The sequence below is a fragment of the Myotis yumanensis genome, unplaced genomic scaffold (genome assembly GCF_028538775.1).
Source record: "Myotis yumanensis isolate MYYU_CA2020_CCGP unplaced genomic scaffold, mMyoYum1.0.hap1 SCAF_17, whole genome shotgun sequence".
NCBI classification, from domain to species: domain Eukaryota; kingdom Metazoa; phylum Chordata; class Mammalia; order Chiroptera; family Vespertilionidae; genus Myotis; species Myotis yumanensis.
The window spans coordinates 1,344,797-1,359,379 of NW_027223768.1; the positions used below are offsets into that span (position 1 = coordinate 1,344,797).

Consider the following 14,583-nt stretch of genomic DNA (forward strand, 5'->3'; position numbering starts at 1 on the left):
ATCAATGAGGAGAGAGAACCATGGATTGGCTGCCTCCTGCAGGCCCCCCACTGGGGATGGAGCCCGCAACCCAGGCACGTGCCCTGACCAGGAATTGAACCCTGACCTCCTGGTTCATAAGTCAATGCTCAACCACTGAGCCACACCCGGCTGGGCCGGGACGCTCTTATTTTGAGAGACTATATATTATCATGCTTTGGGTTGAAATGCTCTTAACCGCGGGAAATAAAGGGCTCTAACTGAATCAGGAGTTTGGGGTGGGGTGAGCATCCTTTTGGTTGTTTGGGGAGGGTGACTCAGGACAGGCAGACACAGTGGAAGAACGTCATGAAGAATACGAGTGTCTACTGGGGGAAAACATCCCATGGTCGCGTTACAAAGCTGCCTGTATTGTACGTTTCCCCGTCATGTTTTCAGGGGAGGGGTTAACCCACCGGATGGAGAAGAACTTGACTTATTGGGTGGGAAGAGTCTGATTTGGTTGAGAATACTTCAACTTAATAACTTTGTGTCCTGCTTGGAAAATCAACTTCAAAACAGGCTGGGGGTAGGGGGAGGGAGGGGTGTTCATCTTTTGTGTGAAAGGCTTGCGGGGTTATGAGCTCATCACATTAGGAAAAACAAACCCTTTCCAGTTGGAATGGTGAACAAGAAATGCATTTCCTTCAACTTAATGATTTGGCTTCCTGCTAGGACGCTGCCCTGCAGACTCAATCACCCTTCAGGGATATCCTGGAAGAAATGAACAATTAGCTTGATTTTCTATTGAGTTTGGAGCTCGAGACTCAGTGTGTGATCTATTAAAAACAGGAGATAATTCCTCTTAAACCATGTCCTCGTCTACACGGGAGTCTCACCCGGCAGGTAAGAAATCAGCCGAGGAGTGCAGCCCCCCATGGGGCCCGGCCGAACCTCACCAAACAATCAGGGCCTCGGGCCATGAGGAGGGAACTCCCTCCCGGGGAGCGGCCGAGACCACAGGGTCCACTCCTCGTAGGGAGCGCGGGGAGGAAAACACCATTCGATTTTTTAAAACTAAACAGAACTGCTCAAATCTGATTAAAGAGGGAGTGGCGGCAAACACTGTCATTTGGGGCAATCAGGAGAGCGCGCAGGCCTACGCGGAGATGAAGGCAGGAGAGCGGCTTTCTAAGCTGCAGTCTATCCGGCAGGCTCTCACCTGCCTCTGCTCTACACACACGCACACAGGAAGCAGAATGTAAGCGGGGGGGGGGGGGGGGGGGGGGGGACTCAACTGAGTTAGAGAGTGCCCTGCACAGAGCTCCTCAGAGGAACCCCGATTCACCCACGCGATGGATCCAGAAAACAGCGATTTCCACTCGGAAACATCTTCCTTTCCTTCCGAGTTATCATAACACAGGAGCTGTAAATACAACCTCCTCCCCTGCCTCCCCTCCCCCTCCTTCACCCCTTCCCCTTCCCCCTCCTTTTCTTCCCCCTCCTCCTCTCTCCCTCTCTCCCTCTCTCTCCTTGGGGATGCTGGTTTGGGCTCGCTCTATTCCTTGCAAGTCGGGCTCTGCTTCAGGCTCACTCATACCGGATGCCCCTCCAGCCCTCCCAGCCCCTCACGCCTCCGGTTCAGCTTCACGTTGAGCGTAGGATCGAAATGCGCGAGCTTCTTCTCATTCTTCGACAATGTGGCTGTGGGTGTAACCCCCGAGCCTGGCTCCACTGCTGTGACAGGTATTAGAGTGTCCGCAGTGTGAAGCGGCACACACGTGACGTAGGCACGCACATGCCTGTACACGCTTACTCATACTCACTCACCCATGCCTGGGACAGACACTTGTTTTTGATCTTGAAGTGCGTACACTTGCTTGAAGGTGAGCACAGACCCGGCCTTCAGACTTGACCTCCCATCCAGCTGCTGCCTGACGCCCAGCAACGCCGATCCCAGGCTCCCCTCCTAAACCCGCCAGGTTGTGAGAAGTAAGGCTTATCTCACGACGGATGAGGGTGCATGGATAGTTCATTCCATGGAGGACTATGTGAGCTTGATAGACCATGCACATTTTTATTTTATTTTTTTTTTAAAATATATTTTATTGATTTTTTACAGAGAGGAAGGGAGAGAGATAGAGAGTTAGAAACATCGATGAGAGAGAAACATCGATCAGCCGCCTCCTGCACATCCTCCACTGGGGATGCGCCCGCAACCCAGGTACATGCCCCCGACCGGAATCGAACCCGGGACCCCTCGGTCCGCAGGCCGACGCTCTATCCACTGAGCCAAACCGGTTTCGGCCCATGCACATTTTTAGAAATATATTTTTACTGATTTCAGAGAGGAAGGGAGAGGGAGAGAGAAACATCAGTGATGAGAGAGAATCACTGACCAGCTGTCTCCTGCACGCCCCCTACTGGGGATTGAGCCCACAACCCGGGCATGTGCCCTTGACTGGAATTGAACCTGGGGCCCTTCAGTCCGCACTCTACCCACTGAGCCAACTGGCCAGGCCCATGTGCATTTTTGTAGACGAGGCATCACCGATGGTCTCCCAATCTGGGCCCCGCGTCGCGCGGAATGGTGTCCACCACCGAACACGCCAGGCCACCTGCTGACTGACACGTCCAGCACCTCGCACCCGGTTCCCAGGATCGCCCAGAGGGAGCGGAGCCTGCTCTGATCCCAGGTGACACTCAGCTGTTCTTATCAGGTAGGGGACAGAGAGCCTCCGTATTAATGAGACACTCATTAAGGTGGCGAACCTCATTGATCGGGAGGGCGTGTGTGGCCGGTTAAAGGGACCAGCACTGGGCTGCTGGCTGCGAGGCGGCCGCCGCCTGAGGCCTCCCCGGGAAGATTCCCCCTCCTTCCTGTGGGCCGCCCAGCGTCACAGCGCGGGGGGCTGTGGAGCCACTGAGCGGGAACTGATCGTGTCCCTGACACGCTCGTGCTTTTGCGGGAGTGTCGATGCCCACACGGACGGCTGCCGCCCGTTGGATGAACTTCTTCCGGGAGTGGGGTGGGCACCGGGCTGCTCCCTCGCGCCTCTGCTGGCCTAGACAGGTGGGGGGGGAGGGGGGGAGGGGGGTGCGCAGGGGGAGGCCTTTCTCCGTGTGCGGGGACACGCTTCCGAGATCACCAGGGAGGGCGGGGGGGAGGACATGATTTTCCGATGCAAATACTGATGTTACAGCTTCCCAGGGTTACAAAGCCCGGTAGATCCTCCACTCACCCCGCCCCAGCCAGGGCTTCCCGTGCGGCGCCTGTGCCCTCGGGTATGCACATGAGCATATAGGTCTGTGTTCAATCTCCCCCTGCACCCCCTCCCCCCAAGCTGTTATTCTGCTTCCTGCTTCCAGACCTCAGGCCCTGTCTGTCCCTCCGTTTACTTTGTCCTTCAGGTTCCGCTCCTGGGAGCGATCATGTGACACGTGTCTTCCTCTGACGGGCTCACGTGGTGGCATAGGCTCTCCAGGCCCCTCACGCTGTCTCCGAGGGTGAGGACCCGTCGTCAAATGGTCTCTCAAGGTGGGCGACCCCGTGGGGCTCCCAGATGCCAGCCCCGGAGGCGAGCTGCCCTTCCGGTCCCGCGGTCGCTTCGTGGCTGCCCGTCGGGAAGGACTAGACGGGGCCCACGCCCGCTGCGTCACGGACGGCGGGTCTCAGGCGTCGGGCCTCCAGGAGGCCCTGGCTCCGGGCGGATGGCCCGTGGGAAGCTGGCGAAGGGGTGACGCTTGCCAAGCAAACCCAGACCAAACGCAGGACCCGATGCGTCCCTTCGCTCACCGACAAGGCCCAGGACGGTGCGTGACTGGGAGGGCGGCTTTGTTTCGCAGCGGGGGGTCCGCCAGGGCGCCGTGTGGGGGGTCGGGTGGGCGGTTGGCCAGCAGGCAGCCTCTGCTGGTGTCCATGCCCCCGAAACGCCCAGGACGCGCCCTCCTCACGCGGATCAGGGTCGGAGGTAACAGTGGGACCAGTTCCATCATTAAAGGGCCCCCGGAAAGCGATGTTCACTCGGGGAAAATGACAGCGAAGCCATTCTTCGTCTCATCCTGTAACTTTGGTGACAAGACTTTTTGTTTATTTCCATGAAAACCAGTTTAGTCTTTATCAGCCTGGGCACACTCTTTCCCGAGAAGTCGGGCTGCGCGCCCCCCAAGCCCAGGGTGCCCACGGCGAGCGAGGAGCTGGCTGCGCGGCCCAGCGCCTGTGTGAGTGGGTTCTGAACGAGCTCTTTTGCGGGGACGCGGCGGGAACTGGAGCCATCGCGGGGCAACCCTCAGCCCTGCTGACCTGCCTTTTGAGACGCTCTCTGCCTGGGGGAGAGCGCTGGCACCCCCCCTCCCCCAGGGCCTGCCAGCCCCGGCCTGAGGCAGGGACCACAGGCCCGGTCCGGGATGCCCAGAGGGGCTGGCTGCGTTGTCGTACTTCCTCTTGGCCACACTTACCTCCCGCCAGATGTCCCTTTCCCTTAGCACTGCCGGCTGCCAGGCAGGCCATCTGTAAACATGGGGAGTGGCAAAACGGGGGTTCGCACCACAGGGGTGGTTTTGAGGTTCTGCTCTCCCCAGTCCTGCCGGGAGCCGGGCCATCGACTCCGTCCACACCTTTGGGGACCCCTGGACCCGCTGGGATTGGACCCCAGCACAGTCCCGAACGTCCCCAGCCACGGCTAGGAGCCCCTGTTCCTCCCTGCCCCCCAGGGTTCCTGGGTGCGGGCGGATGTCCGTTCCATGACCAGCTTTTTAAAATGTTCTTTCTTTAAGAATGTGCACCTGGCTCCGCGGTTGAGCATCGACCTATGAACCAGGAGGTCATGGTTCGATTCCCAGTCAGGGCACATACCCGGGTTGCAGGTTCGATCCCCAGGGGGGGCGTGCAGGAGGCAGCCGACCCATGATCCTCTCGCATCATGGATGCTTCTATCTCCCTCTCCCTTCCTCTCTGAAATCAATAAAAACATATATTTTTAAAAAGAATGTGCTTGGGGAGCGGGTGGGGAAGCCGGCACAGCCCCTCGCGAGCTGGGAGGTTAGAGGGGCCGACAGGACAGTGCGGCTCCGGCGGCTGGCGAGCTCCTCTGTTTGCTCTACATGTGTTTCCTTTTAATTAAAATGTCACTTTTAATTAAAAATGAAATGTCAAGAAGGAAAGCAATTGGCAGCGTCTGCGCGATCGCTATGGACGCGAGCAGAACGCGCCGGCAGGGGGAGAAGACGCGGAGAGGGGGACAGGAGCTCGGCCCCATTTCGGTAAAAGCTAAACCAAACCCACGAAGGCGCCTGGAGAGCAGGGCTGCCCTTTGCCGCCGGGCTCGCCCCACGACCGCTGTGCAGCACGTTCCATCTTGAAAAGACAGGACTGGCTGTGCGCACAGGCTGTGCGTGAGCGAGGGGTGCAGCGGGTGCCCTGTTCTTCACGAGCGCAGACCCGGAGGGGGAGGAGCAGGGGTGGGGGGGCACCCACAAACTGTGCCCCACACCCCTGCTGGCCCTGGATGAACTGACCTCCCAGAAGGCAGTGCCTTCTCGTTTGATACGGAGCTCGAGTTCTGTTCTGAGACCTGCTCTGCTCGAGAAGGTCACCCCCCCGCCCGCCCCCCCCCGCCGCCCGTTATAAGGGAACCTCCCAGGCCAGTCAGTCACTCACAAACCACCGCACAGGGGCCACAGCCCCTTCCCTGGAGAGACCAGCGCGTAGAGGCGGTGGGCATGCAGCCACCTGCTCAGGGCGGGGAGGCCGAGGGGCTGAGCCTCTCCCCAGCCCCCGGACCTGGGCTGGGCCTGCTCTCCTCTGAGGCCCCCCTGCTCTTTCAGGGCCTGACACACGCCCCCACCTCTCAGCACTCGGCTTCACCTTCCCCCCTCTGGGCGTGCTGACGTGGGTCTCTGCGTACCTTCTTTTATATGTAAACTAGAGGCCCAGCGCACGAAATCGTGTGCTGGCCGCCCACCCATCGCCGTAGCTCGCTGCCCTGCCCTCCACTGCTCGTAGCTCTCCGCCGCTAGTAGCTGTGCCCGCCCCGCCTGCTGCGAAGCGCTGCTCGTTTGGTTGTGACGGCGTTACGGCGTGACGGCCACGGGCCTTTTATGTAAGAGATACGTGTATATATATATTTATTGGTTTCAGAGAGGAAGGGCAAGGGAGAGAGAAACACCCATGATGAGAGAGGATCATGGATCGGCTGCCTCCTGCACGCCCCACGCTGGGGATGGAGCCTGCGACCTGGGCCTGTGCCCCGACCGGGAACCGAGCCTCCGGGTTCATAGGCTGATGTTCTCCCAAAGCCACGCCGGCCCCGGGGGTGGCCGTCTTTAACTTCTCCAGCGGGAGATGTTGTCCAGAGGGAAGGACAGTCGGGTGTGCGCCGCCTTCCTCGCTGGGCCTACAAGGAGGTGAGGTGCCTCTGTTCCCGAAGCTCAGCCCGAGGAGACGGACGCGGCCCCGTCTGCCCTGTTCGCCGACTCACTGGTGTGACTGGAGTGCTGTCTGAGGCACAGTCGACAAAGGGGCAGAAAGGGGATGAGACGAATATTCATTTCCCCGTCTAGGCCCCGACTGCGAATATCAGCGATGACCGTGATGCCGCCGCCTCCCATCTCGCGGGTATTTTTGGGCCGTTATCGCTGAGAAGTTATTAAAAAGCCGCCCCCGCCCCCCGCCCCCGCCCATGTTTCCTTATCACCACGACAGTCCAGACTTTCCGCTCGTGTCCAATCGGAACCGCGGCCGCTTTATTAACCGCCCTCCGCTGCTGGCGTCTGAGGCGGAGAGCAGCGCAGCATCCTGCACACAACACCCTTTATGTCCGCGGAGACAGTAATTTCCTGCGAAAAATTTAGTTGGAAAGTTTCATAAACTGGAAGGGAAGAAAGAAACAAACAAACCAGGGCTGTGGCTCGTCGATGCTCATGAAGATATTATCCCGAAGCTCTGGACACAACGGCGGTGCCGCTGGCCTTCCCGCGTGACCGATCCGCTCCCGCCCCCTGGCGAGCAGCTCGGTGGGCCGTAGTCACGCATTGAAGTCACGCATTACCTGCCGAGCGTGGGTAGTTGTCTTGAAGGCGGACGCATCACAGCAGCCCTTCTGGCGTCTCTTCGTGTCTTGGTTCGTCTCTTCCACTGTGTCCTGCAGTTTTAGTTCACCGTTGTCCCAGTCGGAGCGATGACTCGTTTCAAGTTGATGTGGGGGAGTGGATGCTGAACCCTTGAAGCCTGATTACGGGGAACCGCGGGCAGGCGTCCCGGGGGCACAGGGAGAGGTGTCGTCTCGCAGGGCCGTGCGACTTGGTTTCGGGAGCAGGTTCTAAGCCACGCCTGTGCCCGGCGCACGCTTCCGAGGCGTCGCTGCCTTCAGTCGTGTAAGGCGGCAAGCCCTGAGGTCGCCGTGACGGCGAACACCGTGGGCGACTGGGACTGAAGCTGTTTCCGGGCCGGCGGCACGTGCGGGGCGGGCTGCCTCCTCTCTCTTCGTCCGTCCGTCACGCCGAGGGCGCCCTGCCCTGGACGTCCTGAGTGGAGGGGTCTCTGGGCAGAAAGGCCTGCCCCAGCGCTGCGTGGAGACGAGGGCGTCGGCTGGAAACCCTGTGTGAGACGGGAACCCCGCCCGGTGGGGGGAGTCTCCCGTGGCCCCTCCGGGTCCCCCTTCCCCACCAGCGGCAGCCTGGCCTATGGGTGAGCGACACGCTTGAAGCCCTGGGCACGGCTGCCCGACACACGGTGCCCGCTCCGAACGCCAGAAGAGACTCGTGACGACAGCCCCGACGGGGGCGCTCTGTCCCTAACCCAGGTTCCCGCCAGGAAACGGCTCCCGGGAGCCTCAGGCCTCCCGGACGCGGACGGGCAGGTCTGCTTAGGCCTCTGATGATATGAACAATCAGAGGGGGCTCAGCAGAGGGCAACAGGCTCTTCTCCCCTTCAGGTTCGCTGGGTGGGACGCGGGAAGGCGCCCCTGGCTGTGGGGGCGGCCGCCCTGCCCCTCCAGGTGTCTCTTCTTCACCAGGCGGCCCCTCGTCCGGGGCTGTCCTGCCTTCAGCACAACCCAATCACTGCCCGCTCTCGGCGCAGCACCCGGGCTCCCCGTTTGTTGTGGGCTTACGCGTCGGTGTTTATAGTCACACCGGTTCGCGATGGAGCCCAAGAAGCAAGCGAGAAACCAGCGACCGGGCGACGGTTTTCTTCTGTGCTCACCTCCCTTCCCGCGGCTCTCCCCGCGCCGGGTCCGAGGCCCGTGTTCCACGCAGGGGGCGTGTGAAAGCAGCCAAAGCAAGTTCATTGTAAAGAACAGAAAGCGCGGCTCTCAGCAGGCGGGAGAGCCATCGAGCAAGACACTGGGGTGGGGGTGGGGGGGGTGGGGGGGATTGTCGAGAAGCAAGCACACAAACCGGCCAGAGACCTGGAAACCTGAACGGAGGCCGCGCTCCAAGTCAGACGTGCATCCATGCCCGCCTGTCCTCAGGGATGCTAGGGAAATGGTTAGTGCTGTTGTCATGGCGACAGAGAACAGCTGGGCCGAAGGGCTAAAGGTCTCTCCATAACGCCCCATGCACGATCTCTTGTGTGAAAGCGGGTTTTCTGGCCACAATGGAGGCGACGTGTGCCCAACAGCACCCTGAGCTCCCACACCAGGTCCTTCCAGTTACTCCGACAGACAGCGGAGGCGGGAGCAGGCGTGGATGCTCCCACCTCCTGCACCTTATGGACGGGCCCCCCTCCGCCCTCACGGGAGCACCTGTAAGGACACCCGCTCCTGAGAGACAACACGGCATCCGAGTGGGAGCTGTGAGCACGGACAGGTCCCGGCAGCGGCCCGAGCGCCACCGACCCCTCGCCCGGCCAGGCAGGGCCCAACAATCGCACTGGAGACAGGACCCGGAACTTCCCCCCACAGGTGGCCGGGCTGTCCCCAGGCCCGTTGCCGGGGTTGGAGGGAATGGGCGTCCACGTGCGGGCCTCTCCCGGCCCAGGCGGTAGGTGGGTTTCCGACTCCGGTAACGACACTGCTCCATGGCATCTCCATCCATAGGCCGCCCCGTCCACCTGCTTCTGGCTTCCACGAGGGGCACTAGGCTCCCGCCCTCCTCCCGTCCGCCCTCCTCCCGTCCGCCCTCCTCGGTCTCTGTCAGCGCCTCCCCCTCCCTCTCCCCCGTGGGTGTAGCCCAGACTCGAGTGTCTCCCCAGCATCACCCCAGATCACCCGGGTCCCCACCCACTGCCCCTCCAGACGGCGAAGTCACCTTTCTCAGACACAGGTCAAACTGCCCCCTCTCGTAACATCTTTCAGAGCGTCTCTCCTTACTGTTGAAAATCCAAACTTTTAAAGAAATCACCTGTTTTTCAGTTTTAGAATAAAAGTTGTGTATATTTAAGGTGTAGGGTTGGGAGCGGAGCCGAGGTCGTGCGGGTGGGCCTCGTCCAATCAGGTGAAGGCCTAACTAGAGCAAAAGGCTGACCTCCCCTAGCAGGAGGGAATTCTGCTTCACCCCGAGTTCACCAACTTCAATGTCCATCTCACCCACAACCTCCCTCAGAGAAACATCTAGAACCAACTTGGTCAAGTAACCCGGGCACGGTGGCTCGGCCATGCTGACACGGAACACGCACTACCCGAATGTAGAACACGGAGCCACGCTGACACGGAACACGCACTACCCCGATGTAGAACACGGAGCACTGTACGGCTTCGTAGGCACGGGACGCGCTCACTAACCGGACGCTGGGCTGGTCCTACGTCTTCCGGCCTGCAAGAGCCACGAGCGTGTGAGCCGGGGCCCGGGGCGTGGTCTCTCGCGAGGACTTGGGTTCCTTCTCCCTCTAGTCTGTCTCTGCCAGCCACCCACGCCAAGTTCAACTACGTGTCCTACAAACAACACGGGTAAGAAAGCCTTCTTAGTGCAGAGCCGGCAGCAGGCACAGAGCACGGACGTGTGTGAGGACAAGCCGGCGTGAACTCAGGGAGACGGGGCGAGCTCGGCCCTGCAGCTCCCTCAGCTGTTCCCGAGGGGACGGAAGCCCTGCGCCCCCCTTTCTCAGGGGAGCGTGTGCGGTGGGAACCACGACCCTCTTCAGTCTGGATGAGGGGATCGCTGTCCGCTGTCGGCGCACCGAAGAGGACGCGGGCACCTGTGCTTGTGCGTCTCCTTGTAAAACTCCCGCAGGGCCGATGAGCCCCCGAGCCCAGCGGTCCCTCACGCCGAGGGAGGGCGCACAGCGGACGGGCATCCACACGCCTGGGCACATTTCTTTGCTGCAGAACTAGAGCTCACTTCTCATCTGGAACCCAGTCCAAGAGGTGAGATGGCCCCGCCAGAGTGTGTGTGGCCGAGACCATCGCTGGCCTGTTAGGTCTCAGCACACACCCTGGGGGCGGGGGTGGGGAGTCCCGGGGATCACCCAGAACGGCTCCAGCTCAGCATCTCCACGGCGCGCGGCAAAGGAGGCAGCAGAGGACCAGGTGCACACAGAGGCTGGATGACATTTTATTGGATAGTTTGCGATCACATAGATCTGTGCCACATGCTCGTTCCTAGAACGCGCAGCATCAAACATCGTATTTTTCGAGACCTCGCGTTTGTCACAGAAACGCGCCACGTGTCCTTCCTAGAGACTTCCTACGTACGAATCGACTCAGATCCACGCGTCCTACGCTGCTGCTGGCTGATTATGAAAATAGATGCAAAAATAGAGAAATGCAAAAACAGAGAAATGCAAAAATACGGCTTGGCAATACCAGAAAAATAGATTTCTTTCTTTGATTCCATGACTTCTGAGATTGAATATGAACAGTGATGAGCAGCTGCTCCCTGAACACAGATCACCAACCCCGCTCCTCCCTCCTGACACCGAGCCCAGGACCGCCGCCCTGTCAGCTGGGTGCAGGCAACGCCAAGTGTTCTAAGGAAGGTGATCATGACACCCGGCGGAGGGGGGTCGCCAGAGCGCCACCCCAACACTGTATTTTGCTGGGAACGTAGTTTAAGTATTTAAACAAGAAAGTCCCAGGGATTCACTGCCTGTCTCAGGCCTGAGCAGCGAAGAGGAGTGGCGTGAACTGTTACAATCCTCCCGCCTTCCGGCCGAGCCCCCCGGGGAGTGATTTCCGCAAGGGGGGCCTTTGCACAGTTGTGCAAACCGCCTTTCGCAGTGTTCTCCTGCCACGGTAAAGAATTTACTTGACTTTCTTCATCTGTGCTTTCTGGAGCTAATTATGTGTGCTTAGACACAGTGTTAAAATTAAGTGCAATTTTTAAATTATAAAATGTTTCCTTGGAAACTTATGTGTTAAATCATACTTTGTCCTAAAATCCTTAATTTCACCCACAATTAGCCGTCACGGAGCACAGCCCAGGGCAGTTTGGAAACGGTTGCCACATCGCCACCAAACACAAATATTTTGCACCATGAATGGCTGTGGGGTGATCACCAAATTGACTGCTACCCTGTGATTTAGCAACTGTCCTCAGAGGAGAATGACTCGGTTAGTATCATTCATCAAATGGCGCCTGGTAGCAAGCTTTTTAAAAAAAAATATATATATATAATATATAATTTAGAAATTGATTCAGAGATGCAATGCTTATCTAGAAATTATATATCTGTTTTCCTGTTGAAAGGGCTGGACCGAACCACCGCACAGAGAGATCAGCAGGCGGGGTGGCCTCGGAGGCCACAGATGGCCCCGCAATCACCTTAGCACACGGGCTGCACGGCCAGGGGCAGGCCTCGCTTTGGCACGTAAGGGGTTGTCCTGGCAACCATGCGGATGCAGTCGACGATGGGGCAGACGCTGAGGCACAGGGTACAGCCTGTGCAGGCGTCCCCCACGCTGGGCAGGTGGGTCTCGGGGTCAAACTGGATGGCCTGCGAACAGAAAGAGAGACCGTCGCTGACACTGCCCCCCTCGCCCCCAGGTGAGGGACGCCCCTCCCTCCCGGGCCCACAGGCTCTCCGCCCTGCAGCCAGCTAAGCCCAGGCTGGTGCAGCCATGGCAACAGTTGCGCTGCCCGCGAGGAGGGGCAAGGAGGGAGAAAGGCACAGAAAAGAAAGCCTTTCACGTTAGAGACGGGATGTTCAACCTTCCCGAGAGGGTTCTGCTTGTGTCGTGTGGCGACACGGCTGCTCTGTCCTGTGTGGGAGCAGGGCTCAGCCTTCCTGCCTCCGACCCCACGGACGGTCTGCTGCCCGGGGAGGCGGAGGCACGGTTTGGATTCTGACTTTCGGGTGCAGTTTTTACAAGAAAACAGGAGGGAAAGAGCGAGCTAAGGAGCCAGGTCGGAGGTTTGGGGATCCCCTGGCAGATTGTAGGCTCTGCCCCATCCTGCAGGGGAGGAAGCACTGAGGGCCACCTGGCTGCCAGGGCCCCCCCCTCCTCCCCCTGTCACTGTCCAGCTGGGAACCGGGTCAGGACTTGGGGAAATTTGATAACTTCTAAAAATTTTTATTGATTTCAGAGAGGAAGGGAGAGGGAGAGAGAGAAACATCCATGATGAGAGAGAATCATGGATCGGCTGCCTCCTGCACGCCCCACACTGGGGATCCAGCCCACGACCCGGGCCTGTGCCCTGACCGGGAATCGAGCCGTGACCTCCTGGTTCACAGGTCGATGCTCAGCGCCGAGCCCCGTGGTCGGGCGGGGCAGCCTCACCTGGTAGCCGGAGTCGTTGCAGGTCATGTAGCACTTGCCGCAGTTGATGCACATGTCCTCGTCGATCAGGGCCACCACCTGCTCCTCGATGCTCAGGTCGCCGAAGGTGCCCAGGTACTGCAGGGTCCTCCCGATGACATCCTGCAAGGTGGACACGGAGTCACCACGGCGCCCGCGGGAAACGTCACCGCGTCACGGGCGTCAGTCCACGCACCCTCTGAATCCCGCACTGCCTCCTGCAGGGAGTGCTGGCGTCCTTGCCACCATGCGGCTGCCTGCCTGCCGGTGGCCCCGGGCCTCCAGGTCGGTATCTCCATCCCCAGCTGCCCTCCCCGTCCCAGGGGCACCCTCAGCAGCACCCTGAGGGCCTTCCCACAAATGGGACCCTCGGTTTCATCCATCACTCAACGCGGCGTCGATGCCGAGAAACAGGGGTTCTGACCTCCCCGCTCTGGGGAGCAGGGCGAGGCCGCTCCCAGCACCGAGCCCTGGACATCGAGTACTAGTAGCGTTGCATCCACTTCTCCCTCCCCTGTCTCCTGGGCCGTGGCTGTGCGTGTCTGCGTCCTGCACCTGCCACAACTGCGGAAGCGTCCTCCCAGGAGCAGGGCGATCGGCCCTCCCCCTCGGCCCCTCCTGTGAGGCGGCAGAGAGCGATCGAGGGCCCAGGGTGGAGCCTGGCTTTGCAATGCGACCCAGGCCTGGACACTTTCATGGCTGTGTGACCTTGGGCAAGTGACTGAACCTCTCTGTGCATCCATTACTCATCAGTGAACGAGGAACAATATAGGCACCTGCTACCGATGGGGTTGCTGTGAGGATTACAGGAGCTCACGCACAGGCTCCGGGACAGGGCCTGAAACCTCCTAAGGACTCAGTAACTACTCGCTCTTACCACTAACCTCTGCTTAATGAGCACCATGAATTACACTCCGCGTTAGATACCGCATCTCCGTGGAGCTTCCACCTGAGCCACGCAGAGCTCCTCGCCCCGCTCCCGGTTCCCGGAGTGTTTCGTGCGCACATGATTGGACTGTGAGTACCTCCTAACACGCCTTCCTCCCTTGTCAGACCGCACAGCCCAGCAGGAGAGAGTCCTTTCTTTTTAAAATTCACGCTGTACTCCCAGCTCCTGTGCCACACGGTGTGTGCGTAACACGTGTAAGCTGGTGCCCTCTGAGTGTTGACCTCTGAACCAGGAGGTCACGGTTCGATTCCCGGTCAGGGCACAGGCCAGGTTGTGGGTCCGATCCCCAGTGTGGGGTGTGCAGGAGGCAGCTGATCAGTGCCTCTCTCTCATCGATATTTTCACCTCTCTATCCCCTCCCTTTGTCTCTCTCTAAAAAAACCAATAAAAAGGGATAAAAAAAAGAAAGCGAGAGGCCTGGGGAGGGACTGGTGGGTGGGATGAGGAAGAGGATGGAATTGGGGCCGAGTTTCAGCTCCTGGCTCAGGAAGGAGGGCGGGTGGGGGCTCCCCATGGACACAGGACTGGGGGGAGAAGGGGTTCGGGAGGAACGACAAGCAGCTTCGTTTAGATCCCATGACCCGTGGGCTCCGTGCAGGCCCCGCAGGTGAGGTGACACATTGGAACAGTAATAGACATGGAAGGTCACTGCACACTGACACAGACCTGTGTGCTATGGCTCCTTACCTTGATGGCGGGAACGGGCTTTGTGGGCGCGAAGCGCTGTCTCTGGAGGGGCTGACAAGCTTCGTCCTCTCCTTTTGGCTTCAGCTTGCTCTCCGCTATGATCTTCTTGCGTTGCTCCAGGTAAGGCCCAAAGCTTGGCAGTTTCTATAAGGAAAACACACACACGAGAAAGCGCGTGAGCCCGTGGAAGAGAGCGGTGCGAGGACGTGAACACGGATGTCACCAACACGCCGCGGTGGGGCTGAGACCGTCTCGCGTGCACCGTGCAAGGCCCTCATGCCTGGACCAGGAGCTTCTGGCCCAGATTCTGCTCAT

The 14,583-nt window shown here is 59.6% G+C and overlaps 1 protein-coding gene across 1 annotated transcript in view; it reads right to left on the reverse strand.

Annotated features, from left to right (window-relative positions):
• Positions 1 to 10,429: 10,429 nt before the first annotated feature.
• DPYD (dihydropyrimidine dehydrogenase) overlaps positions 10,430 to 14,583 on the reverse strand; it is a 347,040-nt gene continuing 342,886 nt past the window's right edge. Inside the window, exons 21-23 of the mRNA XM_070395710.1 lie at positions 14,269 to 14,412; positions 12,615 to 12,755; positions 10,430 to 11,830 (exon numbers count right to left, since the gene is read on the reverse strand). Of these exons, the coding sequence (XP_070251811.1) occupies positions 11,660 to 11,830; positions 12,615 to 12,755; positions 14,269 to 14,412 (456 nt within the window). The 3' untranslated portion in view covers positions 10,430 to 11,659. The remainder of the gene's footprint in view (positions 11,831 to 12,614; positions 12,756 to 14,268; positions 14,413 to 14,583) is intronic.